Below are 17618 nucleotides of genomic sequence, written 5' to 3'. Positions count from 1 at the left end.
GAGAAAGGGGTAAGAGGACCCAGTGGTCTAGGGTAAAGGATTGTATGGGTGCTTTGATGGTGGGAAGGTGCTGGTACATATATATCTAAGGAGGTATGAACCTTGTTCCCTAAATCATATACAGTGTTGTAAACCAATGTTATCTCAATAATGAAAAGGAAAGCCTTTTATGAAGTGGTGATAGTCATTAATTTTATTAAATGTCAACCTTTACTATGACTTTAATATTCTGGTTGTGGAATGAATATCATGCATAAAGCACTTACGCTGAGATACTGAAGTGTGATGGTTACCTCAGGGAAAATGTGACATATGGTGTGAATTGCAAGTGAACCACTCCTCAGAAAATCTATGGCTAGTCACAATTGGGTATTTGGAAGACATTTTCTTGACAATAAGCAAAATAATACTTCCACATAAAGCAAAACAGCTTTGGACCTCCTTGGTGTTGCAGGGGTTAAGTCTCAGTGCTGTCAAGCTATTGCCAGCCACTGTGGCATGAGTTCAATCCCTGGTCAGCATGGCACAGCAGACCTCTCTTGTCTCACCTGCTGCTCCCCTCAGCAATGTATTTCAATAAACCTGCCTGTTCTGCTCCCTACTCTGGTGAAGCCTCTCAACCCCTGAGACTCTGGCCTACACCCTAGTTCTTGTATGCATAAATAAACATAAAACTTAAAAAAGAAAACAGCTTATAGTATTTGTTGATTGTGATAAAATTTGAAAATTTATGTGGGAATTAGAATTTTTTAAAACATGCAACCAATGTGAACTTGATAGCTTGCAGTATTTAATGGTTTTTCTCATGAAAATTGGTAGCAATATCAATTAATGTGACTTTCTGATAATGTTCTCTATCATGTCATTATTTAGATTCTACGTAGCTCAGTGTTATAAGACCATACATGAGTAAAAGATCCATTCAAAATGCAAGATAAAGCAATGGGTTTTAATATAATGGGAATATTTTATTGATAGATTTCAGATTCTACATTATAACTAAAAATTAAACTAAGTTTTAATGTGGAATCAAAGAAAAGTTTCCACACATACCTAAAAAGGTTATCAAAACACCCCTTCATTTCAACTGTGAAGATGAACTTTCTTCATGTACTTAAGTAAAAAAGTATTTTTCAGTAGACTGACTATGGAAGCAAATGTTAGAACCTATCCTGTGTTTTCTTAAGCTAAATAATAAAGAGATTTGTAAAAATGTAAAATAGCCTCTGCCATTTGGTTTTGGACAATGTAATTATTTTTCAAATGGTGGTTCTTATGCTAACATGATATTGGTTAATTATTATTTTAAATGATTCAAAATACTGTCTAAAATTTGTCAGTTGAATTTTCTAATGCTGTAAGCATTTGTATATATACTGCCATGTGTCAGTGAATTTGCTCTTTAGGAACTTAATCATTTTTATGAGAGCAAAGGAGTCTTGAGTTTTTGACAAGTTTTTGACATTACAAATGTCTTCTTCCAGGCTGTCCCCTTTCTATTGTATATACTTTTTTTTTGGAAAAATTCTATTTTTCTCTTCACATTTTGTGTTTTTTTTTTCTGGTTTTATTAAAAGAATAGCTTTCTGGGGCTTTCTGGGGCCTCCCCAGTGCCACAGGGGGTTGAGCACCACGCTGTGAAGCTGTCCACAGCTTCTGCAGAGTGGGTTCTATTCCCGGCCAGCCAGGGAGAAGAAACCCACAAGGCACAGCAGACCTCTCCTGCCTCGCCCACTGCTCCCCTCAGCAGTGTCTTCAGTCTGTCTGCCTGTTCTGCTCCCAGCTCTGTCTCTGGTGAATTCTCTCACCCTCCAGTGCCTCTGACTGTACCCCAGTTTTTGTATAAATAAATAAATCTTAAAAAAAAATAGCTTTCCAACGTTTAGGTCACAAAAATGTTTCCACCTTTTTTCTTTTAGATGAATAGTGTTACTTTTCACATTTTTGTCTTTAGTGTCTTTCCAATACAACTTCAATTTTCTCTCTATAGAGAGTTAGTTTTTCCCAAGTGCCATTTACTAAGCAATTTGTCCTGCCCCCCCCCATTATTTGTAATACAACCTCAAGTGTGATGTATAACTGGGCCTCTTCCTGGATCCTCCTTCCATTCCACATGGATATTTGTGTCTCTTTGCATATACCACATTATTTTTAATTAAATGGTTTTGCAATGTCTTCATAAGTTATAGATTTTCCCCATTTTTTACATCTTATCCAAGGTTCTTTAAGCTATATTAATGAAAGTTTATTATTCAATTAAAAATTATAATAAAATGTGTGGATTTTAGAATAAATCCTATTCAAGCATAGAATAGTATACTGGATTTTGATGAAAACCACACAGAAGTCACAAAAATATTGAGAACAGATCTCATCCAGTAAAATTTATACTAGTCTTCAGTTATAGCTTTTAGTTAAAAAATATTCTCAATATTCATATTATTTATTAGTTTAACTTCTAAATAGTTTATAATTATTTTGCTATTATAAATAACCATTACTATCAGTCATTTTACTTTAATTGTATTTATATATGTATGTTGTGTTTTTTTTTAATTGAGGTAACATTGGTTTACAACATTGTGATTTAGAGATATAGAATCTCCCCTTCAAGTGTTGTTACCACACAACACCCACTACCAAAACACCCATACTCCTCTATGTTTATATTTTTAATAGGTAGGAGAGCCACATATTTCAAATTTCGAAAGGCAGAAGGGAGCATACTGTAAAAATTCTTCTCCTCACTTCTCTCCCCCAGCTGTTTATGTCCTTTTGAAAAAAAAAAATTGTCAACCAATTTCTTTTCAGTTTTGCTCTGAAACATTGTAATCATATATCAGAAAATGTGTATATATATTATTAACTGTTACAGTAGTATGAAAAGGAGTATGCAATCAACACTGCTCTGTGGCTGATGTCTTAGTGTTCTTCCACATAAGTTTGAGATAATTGTAGACCACCTTCTTTGAGATCACTCCAAAACTTGACAGTTAGTATCTTAATTTTCACACTGAGATGTTGAAAAAAAAATTGACAAACAATTTCTTGGTTGACAGAATGTAAGAAAAACACATTCTGATGCTTTTATGTAAATTATGTAATCAAATGTTTTCTGCTCACATAAAAGTAAATCAAAATATTTTGGACTAGGGCCTCCTCGGTGGCTCAGCGCTTGAGCACTGGGTTGCAAAGCTGCCCGAAGCCTTTGCAACGCTGGTTCGATCCCAGGCCGCCGGGCGAGGGCCCCACATAGCACGCAGACCTCTCCTGCCACCTGCTGCTCCCCTCAGCAGTGTGCTTCATCTGTCTGCCTGTTCTGCTCTCTGCTCTGGCTCTGGTGAATTCTCTCACCCACCCTGCGCTTCTGACTGTACCCAGCGCTTGTATAAATAAATAAATCTTTTAAAAATATATATATTTTGGACTAGATTTAATTAATTTGTATTATGAATGAAAGTATCTTTTCATATGTTTAAGGGATTTATGTACTTCCTATGTCAACTAACAAACTCCTTACTCATTTTTTTTCCCATTGAGTTTTGCTATATAATGATGTACAAAATAGTAATCTCTGTTTGTCATTTCTGTTTTGACTTTATATTGCTTTTTATCTTAGAGAAGTTTTTAGTTTGATAAATGGCATTTTTAAAATTAGTGACATAATTAGAAAGTCATTTTTATCTCAGTTTATTTTAAATTCTTTATTTTCTTCTGGTACTTTGTGTATTTTTTTCCCTGTTAAAGTTTTAATTTATCTGGAATTTGTTCTCGAATAAGATGATAGATACTGATCTAAGTTTAGTTATTTGACACATTGTCCCAATCCACCTTTTAAATATGTTATCTATGTTTGCCCTAGACATAGAATATTTAAATATTCTGTCATTTATTTCATATACAAAGTTTCTTTACATAGCAAAGTTTATTGATTTTCTATTCTATTTTATTGGTCTGTCTGTCTTAACATGTACCAAGATCAAACTATCTCAGCTTTGTTACATTTTCAATTGATAATTGCTAGTATACCATAATTATATGTTGCAATTCCATTAAGCAAACTTGCAGAAATTTTAAGTTAATTTTTATCATTTTTCACTTCTTTTGAATTTTCAAAGTAAATTGTCACATCATCTGCCAATGTGGGCAATCTCTGAATCCCAACCTTTTGCAGTCTGGAAAGGATTCATAACCCTGTCATGCTGCTGAACTTTATCCTTTTGCTGTGTCTCTCTGCTTGAAATTGTCACCTTGAGACTTTATTTAGCTAGTTAGAAATAGGGAGGGATGCTTAGCACAAAGGGGAAAACACTCAGGTCTGGTAGTGACTATAAGTTCTGCAATCCATCACTGCCTCCCACTGGCAGTGAATTGAAGCTGGGTAAATCAGAAAGAACCCACACAAGCAAAAATGAGATTGTGACATATCATCTCCAAGTCAGTCTTCCATCATTAGTCCTTGAGGTTTCTCCCATATATCCCAAGCACACATAGTTCTCAAAAGCTCCTATTACATTAAGGGATTCTCATAGTCTTTTGAATTAGAATTTGATAATACTTAAAAGCTACTCAGCAACTTTCTGACCTGAAGCACCTCCAGTGCTGTTTCAAGGAAGAGAACGCATTACCTGTGCAAATTGTTATAAATGTTGAGAGCCCATTAATTTTCCCTTCCCCCACATTTTGAGGCTATGTGGTTAGATCTACATAAAGTAGCCCTAAATATAGTAATTATACATAGCTTTACAAGTGGTTCTCAAAGTCTTGTCCTATAGTTTTTAGGGTAATTAACTCATAAATGCAAGAGAACTTTCTAATCCAAATTCCCCAACATTGGTGGTTAATGGTAGAAAACAAAAAAGAAATGCAACTTCTCATTTAAAAAACAACAAAAACTAAAAATCAAGCCCCCCCCAAAGAAAAGCAAATATTCCAAGATCTTTCTAGGTGGCAGAAGTTAATTTGTATATGTATTATGTCATGTAAAATTCACATGTAATCATTCTAGTAAAATCTATTTTACAAGGGAGGAAATTAAATTTTAGAAAGCTTAGAATATTATCTAAGTTCTATCAGTAGGAAGTGACAAGAGCCAGGGCAGAAACCTTCCAGCCCGTTTCTGCCTTCTGCTTAGCTTTTGCTTATGTTCTAGACTTTCTAGATTCATATTATATTCTTACTATTTATTTTCATTCAGTAAGCACAATTCACTAGAAATACCTTAGAATGCACTTTTGTTTTTTAAGGTCATACGGTGTACCTGCCACCTAGTGGAACAATAATTTCTCTGAAACCGGATAAATAAATGAAAATTTTATTGACTATCCAAACATCCATCAAACTCACAGGGAGTAATTTGGGAATTTCTGATGCAATCTCCAGTAGACCTTTAACAAGGTGTCTGGGGTGGTTCATGCAGACAGAATAAACAGAATAAAAGGCAGTTCACCTTTTGCAAATGTTACTTTAAAAGAATGCCATGTTGAAATGGGATGAAAGGGAGTTATAGCAAGTTTTATGGTGGAGATTTTTCTAAAATCATTCTGTAACCTTCTTCTGAGGCTTTTTTTTAAATCATATTATTAAATATAAGAGTGACTATGATGGTGAAATCTTAGCCACTTTATACTGAATTCTATATCATCCTGGCTTAATAGTGTTAGATACGTGAGAACATCAAAGTCTATGTAACTGTAACATCAACATCTATGTAACTGTTGATAATCCTAGCAACCATATTCCATTCTGTCACTGTACGATTTTTGCTTTATACTTAATGAAAATAGTACTGATGCTTAATTGCAAATACCCATTAAAGTAGATACAACCCCAGTTGGGAGCAGCTTTAATACCGTAGTCTCAGCTCTCAACATAAATTATATATATATATATATATATATTTATATATATAATATATATATAAATTATATATATATTCAGAGCTTATAAATATTAGAGCAAAGAGGAATCTTTTAAAACACAATTTCTAATGGAGAAAAAGATCTCAGATTTTTATTTTTTGATGTTATACTTCTATAATTTAAGCTTTAGAAAATTAGCCTACAGCTCATCAGCCAAAACTCTAGCAGAGATAATTTGCCTATCTACAAGAGGTATAAACAAGATAACTGAAACAAGATAAAAGATAATTGAAAAAGGAATGTTCATCAACATCAGGAATGGAATTTGGCTTCCAAAATGGGAGGAAACATGATTCAAAGTGTTTATGTTGTATTTATTAGACTAAGTTACCTTATGACACATCTCCAATTATTTTTTTAAAGATGCCATGCATCAGATCTAGAGTGTTCCTCTTCCATACCAATGTGCTAATTTACCAAACATACTGAATAAAGTATCCTTTGGAGGTTACTTATTCAAATTACCAGAGTTTAAATTCTAGAATCAATCTTCAAAGAACTGAGATAAATGTTAAGTTCAATAAGTAAAATTTACATTCTTGGGTGATATTCTCTTATTTGAGTCTCCAAACAAGATGAGGACATAAAATGTATTAATGTCAGTAATTTTGACGCATTAAGTATTGAGATGAGAAGAGCAATATTGAATATCTGAATCAACTAACTCAGCATTGAAGGAAAGAGGGACCGCAGGCTCAAAATTTAAAAAAACAAAAATGTTATTTGTAAGGTCTGCATTGCAAGACAGAAAGAAGAGATAGAGAAATATATAAATAAAAACAAAAACAAAACAAACAAAAAAAGAGCATGCTCATCAGTTAGAGGCCAAGAGATATCCACCGCAGTTCTATAACTCATCAGTTTCCTGAGTAAGATTTTACAATCGTAAGTGCTTTTTCAAGTGAATGGAGCAATTTTTAATGATAGCCATAGATGAAGAAAAAATATGTTTTATATTATTGTAGCATTTAATATAAATAGTATATATTAAGTGTCAAAAGAGCTCTTTTTAAAATTAAGGATATTAAATTTTTTATGAGATGACTATTACTTATGCAGCTTACTATATTGTAGGGTGATTTGGAATGGGACAAAAAATACTAGTTAAAAAGTTTCTACATCATTAAGTGAAGTGAAAAAACAATTATTTGGTAAACAAACCTCCATAACCTATAACAGACACTAAAGTGTTAAGGTTTAGAAAAAGAATATATTGCTGTCTGTTGTTTTTCTTTATCATCATTATTATTATCAAGAAAAGGCCTTTGCCTTTTCTTATTCTAGTACTCCAAAGTCTCAGGAAATGTTTATTTTTATTTTTATTGGAAATTTCTTGAAGCTATAGTATTTGAGACACATGAACAATTATGTTGGAATTTGAATTTCATAGCAATGCCACTGAGGTTATTTTGACAAGGTAATATACTCATTTTCAGTTTATTAAGTCACTTCTATATCATAACTAATAAAAATGCTTTCTACTACTTATGTTTTGGGGGCACATTACCCTTTTCAAAGTTGGCTTGCAAATATTGGTTTACTTTAAAAATATGTATACATACCATTAGAGGAGATTTTTAAGCTAAGATTGATATATGCTTGTATTTTTGTAATTCATCTGAAAAATTTAAAAAGACAATTATTAGCTTTTTTTTTATTTTAAATCTGTAGTAAAAGCCAAAAATGTTATTTTCCCAAAATCAATATTGCCAGTGAGGTTATCCTGAGAGCAATGAAATTATAGTTCATTATGTCTTGTCTCTTCAGATAAATTTGCAAAGAAAAATGAGAGTTACTGGTGTGATTACCCAAGGAGCAAAAAGGATTGGAAGCCCTGAATACATAAAATCCTACAAAATTGCTTATAGTAATGACGGAAAGACTTGGTCAATGTATAAAGTGAAAGGTACCAATGAAGACATGGTAAGATTGACAACATACATAATTGAAACAAAACCCCACTGATAATGATTGATTATCAACTAAGAGTATTTAGCAGAGCCTTATAATGTTGAAAATAAATTTATGATTTTTATTTAAATTGAGCTAGTGTGCTAAAGTTTATGCAAGCTGTAAATTCATAATGACTACCATTTAAGATTTTCTTAGAAGATTTTAATTAATGTCCCTATAAACACTTTATCAAAAAGTTATCGTAGACCTTTGTATGACAGTTAAGCTTTATTTTAACAATAGTCAACTACTTTCAATTTCTTTTTTTTTTTTTTTTTTGTGGGACCCTCGCCAGCGGCCAGGGAATGAACCGGTGCTGCACAGGCTGTGGACAGCCTTGCAGCCCAGAGCTCAACCGCTGCACCACCAGGGGAGGTCCTCAATTTCATTTTTTTTTTTACTTTGACAAAATTATATTATCCTTAATCCATATCTGTCAGTTAAAACAATTGCTTTTAAACATCAATTTTCTTTAGGAAAAATGTATTATTTTAAAGAAGAGCACCAAGTGATGGAAAATATATGTGTCTTTACATACTTCATATTTCAAGAAAATTTTGTTATTTTTAGAGGAAAGATTGTAATATTCAGTATCTCCTTTGCCTTTTCATACGATAGTTCCAATGTTTTATTAATTTGTCCTCAAATTTTTAATTTAAATATGACTCATTAATCTAATAAATGTTATGAAATAATTAAAAAAAATATTTCTTAGGGCCTCCCTGGTGGCACAGGCAGTTGAGCACAGTACTATGAAGCCATATGCAGCCTCAGCAGCATGCGTTTGATCCCGGCCAGCCACGGAGATACCTACATGGCGCGGCAGACCTCTCCTGTCTTGTGCTCTGCTCCCCTGAGCAGTGTATTTCAGTCAGTCTGCCTGGTCTGTTCCCTGCTCTATCTCTGGTGAATCCTTTCACCCTCCCACACATCTGGCCTGTACCCCAGTTCTTATATTCATGAATAAATAAACTTTAAAAAATTACCTTCTTAAATGAATTTAAATAAAATTTTCTGATTGCCAGGTTATATAAAAGATTAAAGAACAAGACAAAGAAATTAACAATAACAGATTTCAGCACTTAATTTTTGGAGGGAAATAGTTTTTCACTGAAGATTATATACATATATACCCATAAAGAATTGTGAGTACCCTATTGATCTGGGACTGACTAACAAGAAAGTAATCTCAAGGAATCAGATCCTAAAATATCATGGTTCTGACCATATTAGAGACACTGACTGATAAGGAATCACTAGTGAAAGGCTGGTCCCTAGCCAGCGAACAAAAACAATAATGTATGTAACAAAATGAATAGGTAGATCCAAGTTAAGTTGAAAATTTAAGGTGTTATTTCTCAAAAAAAAGAGATTTCCTTCCCTGACACTAAGGGACCTGTCTTAACATTAGCAAGAACATCATAGAATATTGATAGATTATACCATAAGCCACTGTGGTTTCTATATTTAATTATGATTTTATTTATAGGTTTCTTATTCACTGCTGATAACAAAATACTTCCTAAATACTCCAGGCTACCAAATTATTTAATCTTTGAAAGATTATGTTCAGTAAGACACAGGGCCAATATATGACAATATGTAAAGAAACTTGTAATTAATAATTTAAATTTCTAAATTATCTCTTTACATACACAGGTGTTCCGTGGAAATGTTGATAACAACACACCTTATGCTAACTCTTTCACACCCCCCATAAAAGCTCAGTATGTGAGACTCTATCCCCAAGTTTGTCGAAGACACTGCACTTTGAGAATGGAACTTCTTGGATGTGAACTCTCGGGTGAGTCCCATATTACCTATTTCAGCACTTTCTTTAAAGACGAAAAGGCACAACTGTATGTAGTCTGCTACTAACTTGCAATTTTTTAACACCCATAGATACTCATTTCCACTACAAATTATCTAGGGTATGGGTCAGTAAGAATGTATCTAACTATTCTTAATGTCCCTGATCTCCTTTGATCTTGGAGGCTAACAGGCTTGGGCCTGACTAGCACTTGGATGGGAGAGTGTGTTTGTATATGTGTATGTATTATTGTATTTTAAAATATGCTACAGAATAGAATCACTATAGAAGGAGCAATGGAGCAATGCATTTTGTGTGTGTGTGCGTGTGTGATCAAGAAAGTTCCACCTATTTTCACAGACCTTTTGTCACATTTTAGTGTTTCTACTTTTAGAAGTGACTATGACTTATGTTTGTGAAAAAAACTTCAGTAAAAACTGGAATCTATCTAACCTCATAAATTATAAATACATATAGGCTATATGGTATCGGAATTGTCTTCCCATCTGCCATAAGAACTTGGTTGGGTTTAATTTTTTTGTGTGTTTAGGTTTATGAAACATGTTTTTATCATTCCTTTTAAGGGACGATACTTCAGTCCCAAGATTGCCACTCTGATGGTTGTCGAGCTCAAAGATAACCTGTCAAAGGACTCGAAGTTAAAATAATTCTTAATTTTCAGTGGCATCAGTACTAGATATAATAATAAAGACAATGTATAGATCTCATAGTAGTCCCATTTATTTTTTACAGATTTATTTATTTATGCATACAAGAGCTGGGGTACAGGCCAGAGATGCAGGGGTGAGAGGATTCACCAGAGACAGAGTGGGGAACAGAACAGGCAAATGGACTGACGTACGCTGCTCAGGAGAGCAGCAGGCAAGTCAGGACAAGTCTGCTGCACCATGTGGTTGCTCCCTGGCCAGTTGGGATTGAACTCATGCTACAGAGGCTGTGGATAGCTTCATAATGCGGTGCTTAACCCCTTGCACCACCAGAGAGGCCAGCGGTCCCATTTAATATAGCTAGATGCTGAACTAAAAAATTTTTCTCCAGGCATTTTTTTGTTGTTGTTGTTGTTGTTTGGTTTTGTTTTTGTTTTTATTTTTTTGTTTTGTTTTTTGTGGGACCCTCGCTGGTGGCCGGGGACTGAACCGATGCTGCAGAGGCTGCGGGCAGCCTTGCAGCACCAGGGCAGGCCCATTTTTTGTATTATATTTTTAATGATTTTTCATGTATTTCTAGCATCAACATTTACAAACTTTCTTTGCCACTGTGACCTGAATTTATTTCATTCAAACAACTATGAAGAAAACTGAAAATTCATGTGTACCTGACTTTTACAAATGTGTAGAGTCTTTATCAAACATATTATCATTTAGTAAAAAAATCAGAGGACACATCCCTTAAAAAAAAACAACTGAGAAGTTTTTATTCATTTTAAACAGTTGTATATAGGTATAAGTACATACTTAATATCTGTTTTCCACTCATAGGTTTATTTGTAATACTGAGAAAGGGAATGATTTTTAAGCAAATAAAAGTTACAATAAAAAAAGCAACTGATTTTTTAGATGACTCATTCCATTTAAAAAATCTAAAGCAATTTGGCCAGGCAAGTGAATCTATTTTAATAGTCACAATTTCATATTATATATGGGTATTATGAAGCCACCCGTTTATAGTTTTACTAGCAATAGTTATCCTAATGGTGATATTTTCTATAGTTTGGAAATTCAAAGCAGCTTATTGACTACAAGTAAATCTCAGCAGAATTATTGCCGTACACTGTTTATATTGCATGTCACTATATCACCACAGGCCAGTGTCATCCCAAAGTCATCCATCATAAAGCAATCAAGAGGAAGCCACAATATGATGAGGCTTGCTGCAAGCCCTGTGGTTTTTAGTTGCTTAACATTATCTTCCCCCATTTTTCAGTCCTTGATTCATGAGGATTAGTCTCTCATACATGGCACAGTTCCACCCCTAAGGTATGAATATATTTCATTTTCAAGTTTGACAAGATGTTACACCTGACACTTTACAGATTTTATGTTCTTAAAAAGAAACTATGCCCACAGTTCCCAACCCCCCAAATTGATTTTGAACTTGCATGCAGAAAATAGTATCTCTTGGTAGATGCTTTCAAAAGCTAGGTCACCTCACTATGGAATAATCAGTTTCATTGTTAATATTTAATTTTGTTCAGGTGCTGTGTGTGCTGATAAAAGACTTAATTAATTTATATGTGTGAAATCATATGGATGAGAAATTTGTGGACAGAGGCAAATTGGCAGAGAAGTTAACTATAACACATGGAAACTGTCATATAATGTACCAAAGAACTATTTCCCACAATCTAGTGCAACACTGTAAAGCCTTGCTGTGTTAAATAAACTGTTATAAGATCTCTCAGCCTGCTAGAAGATCAGCTGCTACCCTTTCCCCAGACTCTTAAATGGGAAATAGCTTAAACTCTCAAATAAAGCTATGATTTAAGATGTTTAGAATGAAATTGATTATGATTGTAATTAGGGAAGGAATTCATTTAGTCTTTAAACAATCATTTAAAACTTCCACTGGGTTAAGTACTAGAGAGCTGAGTAGTTATGAAATGAATTCTCTGATAAGCACAAATCATCCAAGTAAAGGCATCACTTTGCTTTGCAGTAGTTCAAATATATGTTATATCACGAAAGAAGAAAAACAATTATCTTTTCTTTCTCCTTCTCTTCTGTAGGACAAGTAGTTTTACAAAGATTCCAGGAGCAGGGTGGGTTAGAGGTGGTGAATTGTGTTGGTAATAGAAGAGCAGGATAGAATCTATAATGCAGACAACGCATGTTACATTAGAACATGTCCTGAAGATAATCGGGATAGGTATTTCCTAGAAAGTGGAGGGAGAAGTAAACATGAGGGAGCTTCAAAAAGGAAGAGTTGATCTAGACTCAGTTGGCATAAAAAAAAAATTAGTTGTATTTAAGAATAATTTATGCATGAATTATGCATGTTCTAAACCACCTCCCTTAGAACTTGAAATGGCCTGGGTTTAGAAACTGCCACCAAGGCCTCCCCGGTGACACAGCAGTTAAGCACTGGGTTGCGAAGCTGCCCGCAGCCTCAGCAGCACCCTTCAGATCCCCGGCCACAGGGAAAGGGTCCCACATTGTATGCAGACCTCTCCTGCAACCCGCTGCTCCCCTCAGCAGTGCACTTGGTCAGTCTGCCTGCTCTGCTCTCCCCTCTGGCTCTGGTAAATTCTCTCACCCTCCCACGCTTCTGACTGTACCCAGTGCTTGTATAAATAAATAAATACATCTTAAAAAAAAAAAAAAAAAAGGAAACTGCCACCAGCCCTGGAATAGTTACTTAATGTTGCTGTTTGTTGGAATAAAGTGTATGACAACAATAAAAACAGATAACATGTATTGAATGTTAACAATATGTTTATACCATGTCTCTGTATGTTGATTAATTTCTTAGAGCACTTCTTTGGGATAGTTTCTGTTATCATCACCATTTTGCAGATGTGAAAACTAAGGCACAAACTAAACTAGTAATCGGGGTACCAGTACACTAAGAGGAAATGGAATTAAATGAAGAATCTGTCTCTTTTTAACCTTTGTTTCCTTATGTATCTGTGGCCAAATGGACAAAGTTTAACAATTTTTACATATGGAAGATTAAACTCTGGTTAATATAATAGAACCATGCTTCCCATTGCAAACATTGTGAATAGAATTCTGTCACAGTTGCAGTTCAACATTGGAAAGTTGTATATATCATTGTATATACAAATATAATTTTTCAAGTACACATAAATCCAAATCTTGTACCCCATCAAATTTAAAATATATGTGTCATGTGTGAGAATATTCTAACATGAGAGCATATTGAGTATGAAATATAAAAAAAATTACAGGAAGATTTGTCCAGTCATGATTTTTGCTATATTAGCAAAAATATGTCTTCTGTTATTTTATCTGTTAGTTTAAATTCTACACATGTACAATGCTTGAAAATGGCATACATTGAATAAATTTAGCCTCCCACCTCCCAGAAGAAGCCATGTTGTTCAATAACAATCAGTGATCAAGATTAACAGATGTTTCTTGGAAAACAAAATGCTGTCCAGTTTAGAATATAAAAATGGAGCAGTTTGTGAAAATAACTTTTTGGGATTTGAGGGTATTTTCATTCACAATATTAAGAAAACCAAATATACTTTGTGAGAAAATGTTCCATTTTTAAAGAAACACTGAAAGTGTTGCAAGCCAGGAAACAGTCATGAGGCTATTGGTAATGAGACAGGAGAATGCATTTCAGCATTGTTTCCATTTTGCAAAATCATCTATCACAGAAAAGTAGTTTGAAATGTCTGTCTTGTTTTCAATTTTTCCAAAATATATTCAGACAAAATAGCCTGAATTGGCTATCTTGTTTTTTCAATTCTGTTCCAGATTTATTTCTGATTATAGCCTTTTTTTGAATTTAGATGCTCTCTCTTTGGGGAATGAATAGCATTATGCTTAATCTTCTCTTGCCTCTCCAAAATGAACACAGAAAACTTCCAGGATGATAAATTATTTTTCTCATGGAACCCATCACATTTTCTTTCAGGCTGTTCTGAGCCTCTGGGGATGAAATCAGGACATATACAAGACTATCAAATCACTGCCTCCAGCATCTTTAGAACACTCAACATGGATATGTTCACTTGGGAACCAAGGAAAGCACGGCTGGACAAGCAGGGCAAAGTGAATGCCTGGACCTCAGGTCACAATGACCAGTCACAATGGCTACAGGTAATATTTTCAAAAACTCTTTCATACCCACTGCTTCTCTTCTTCAGAAGATTTCCTGTTGGTTAGGTAAAGTCCAAGTCATTACCTTCAAACTAATTTAAATCTATCTTCCCCTTTAGCTTAACCAAATTGGTAAAACAAATTCTTTAAGAAGTCATGTTCATGTGCTGTTTTTATTCTGGTGTTGATTTATAGACACTACTGTCAGATTGCTGCAGCAGATTGTACCAGATCATAGTATGTGTAGGTCAATTCGATTGATTATGAGACCATTTGCATTTTAACTCTCATCTGTTCTAGTGTTCGTGTCAATATTGGTTTGAAAGCATCAGAGCAGAAATCTAAACTGCCTTGAAATCATGCCAGTGACCTGCAGACTATTCCCACAGAATCATGACTCATGACTTATTAGTGCTCTACCTGCGGTTGCTAAGCAATGGAGCAATTTGATTACATTCTCATAAGAGAGCTTGCTTACAGAAGGAAGGCGGAGATACTGCACAGTCTATTTTTTTCATTTGCAAGTGAAGTAAGGTCACCGTGCTTTTAAAAACAATCTTCTTAAAATGCACTTATTTGTTGAGTACTTTTAAATGTGCATAAATTTGTTAATGTGTTCAGTGGCAAAGAAAAGGAAGACAGCTTAATTCCATAATGAGGTGACTTTCTCTGAAAGATACAAGTTCTACTCTTATTGATTTTTATGTTGTATCCATGAGTTTCAAAATTGTGGCAATTTATTGTATTTCTAGAAATCATGTAAGCAATTAAAATAGCAAATGTCACCCCCTGTCAGAAAGCATCTGGAACTGTTCTCATAAATCACATATAATAGCCAGTGGTCCCTTCTAAGTCTTTACTCACTTGAGCTAGCTTCTACTTCTCCTCACAGATAGAAATATGCTTTACTTTCTGTTCACATTTTGTCTGCATCTTTATTGAGCTGGAGTTTTACTTGAGCTCTTTCATTAGCTATCACACATTATGGATATTTATGTATGGTATTGTTCAATCAGCTTTTTGAAGGTAAGTTATATTTATCATTCCAGAACTTAGCCAGAACTCAGTCCTTACCTTGTGCCGCTGAGGGGAGAAATCCTATATTGTGAAAAATTTTACAAAGATGTAAAATAATGGTAATATATTAAAATACATATATTAATAAAAAGTGAATTAAACTATTTAACAAATGAACAAAACTTGTGGGGTACCTAGGAAGCATCACATGTCATGATCAATAGTGATGACAGACAAGCAGCATAGCGGTCATGCTATTAAGACATTACCTCTATAAAGCATTCCTTGGCTTTGTCTTGTATTTACCAAGACATAATCCAATTGTAATACAATAAAAAAATGTATTTTTTGAGAATAGGGATTATGGCCTGGGTCCACAAGCAAGGGGACAGTCCCAAGATGTGTTCCACCAGGGTCAGGACACAAAAAAATGTTAAAAGGACAAGCAGGGGAGTGGGTTGAGCTGATGTCATTTGTTTTGAAACTTTTGGATTGATCAACAGGAATCTTCAGGCAGAAAGCTGAAGTTTGTCATCTTTTGTAACAAGATTTTCCCCTTTCTTTCCTAATGGCTGATGAAGGGAGAACAGGGAGTCGATGTTATTTTGCAATCACTGTGAGAGTGACTATTAGTTGAGTCAGGCCACTTCAGCAATCCACCTAGAATTCTCAGCAAGTCGTTTAGACCCAAGATAGAGTCTATTTGAGTTTATGTAGGTTTCACACTTTAATGATACTGTGTTCTCTTTCCCTCCATCCTCCTAGCTGATGTGTCCCAACATCCCCTGGCCTCCATTATGGGCCAACCTTTTGCCTGTTATCTTTCTGCTAACCTCACTTTTACCAACTTCACACACTTATATTAGCTAACTTAGAGTATTAATGCTTTCAGCTACTGAAAAATAAAAGATTCAGTATGTCTAGAATCATTTCACTTATCCCCACACACACTTCCATGGTCTAAGCTATCACCCTTTTAAAAAAAAAGATTTAATTATGCATACAAGAACTGGGTTGTAAGCCAGAGGTGGGGGGGGGGGCGGTGAGAGATTCACCAGAGAGTGGGGAGCAGAACAGGCAGATCTACTGAAATACACTGCTGAGGGGAGCTGAGGGCCAGACAGGAGAGGTCTGCTGCACCATGTGGGTTGCTCCCTGGCCAGCAGGGGATCAGCTGCTTCAGTAGCTGGCCATAGCTTGATAGAGCTGTCTTTAATCCCTGTGCCACGAGGGAGGCCCTACCACCCTTTTGTCAAATCAGGGATTTTGCAACAACCATGATATTTTTTTGCCTAAAATGCAAGTACTATTGTCTTAATCCTTTGTTTAAACCCTCAGTTTCTCCATATGACTCTCAGAATAGTCTGGATCTCATAATGAAACCTAAAAGAATTCACATGATTTGGCCCCACACTCTTCTAAACTTGCTTCACTTTCTCAAACCTAACATTATCTCTTTCCTCCATTCATTATAAATGGCCTCTTCTGAGAGGAAAAAAACAGAAAGAGCACTGCACCTCTGCTCACAGCCTGTCCAACCTTTGTTAGTAAAAACCTTCAGCTACAATTCAGATGCATCTTCCGCTAGGAATGCTTTGCCACAAGCTCCATCTCACACCAAATCTGACCTAAGTTCTCTTCTGCATAACTCTGTTACATCTTTAATTCTTTTGTTGTGGCATTATCACATAGTTTTGGAAGCTGCGTTTTTATGTTAGATTGTTGGCTCCTAGAGGAATGAGACCAGATCTATCCTTTGACTTTTTTGTTGTCTAGTACCTAACTAAATAATTATCCCAACATCTGAAACATGAATGAATGAGTGAATGGTTCAAAGTATAATTCCAATTATTTATTTGGGCCTAAATAGGATATAATTTTGATTTCCAATTTAAGAGATCAGCTGCTATTATCCTCAAATTTTTGAATAATATTTGAAAAAGAAGTCTAAGATCTCATATTAAAGATCTAGCCTTTTTTTTTTTTTAAAGATTTATTTATTTATTTATACAAGCACTGGGTACAGTCAGAAGCGCAGGAGGGTGAGAGAATTCACCAGAGCCAGAGCGGGGAGCAGAGCAGGCAGAAGGACCGAAGTACACTGCT

General features: G+C 34.8%; 1 protein-coding gene across 2 annotated transcripts in view; it reads left to right on the top strand.

The window, feature by feature from the left end:
* EDIL3 (EGF like repeats and discoidin domains 3) overlaps positions 1-17618 on the top strand; it is a 382865-nt gene that overhangs the window by 276213 nt on the left and 89034 nt on the right. For both annotated transcript variants that reach the window (XM_054688093.1, XM_054688092.1), the window contains 3 exons: positions 7689-7844; positions 9534-9678; positions 14311-14495. In XM_054688093.1, coding sequence (XP_054544068.1) covers positions 7689-7844; positions 9534-9678; positions 14311-14495 — 486 coding nt within the window. The remainder of the gene's footprint in view (positions 1-7688; positions 7845-9533; positions 9679-14310; positions 14496-17618) is intronic.

This window comes from Talpa occidentalis, unplaced genomic scaffold (genome assembly GCF_014898055.3).
Source record: "Talpa occidentalis isolate TD23 unplaced genomic scaffold, MPIMG_talOcc4v2.1 talOcc4.6, whole genome shotgun sequence".
NCBI classification, from domain to species: domain Eukaryota; kingdom Metazoa; phylum Chordata; class Mammalia; order Eulipotyphla; family Talpidae; genus Talpa; species Talpa occidentalis.
Note: the sequence above shows the minus strand (reverse complement) of the source record. Positions and strands in the feature narration are given on the sequence as shown.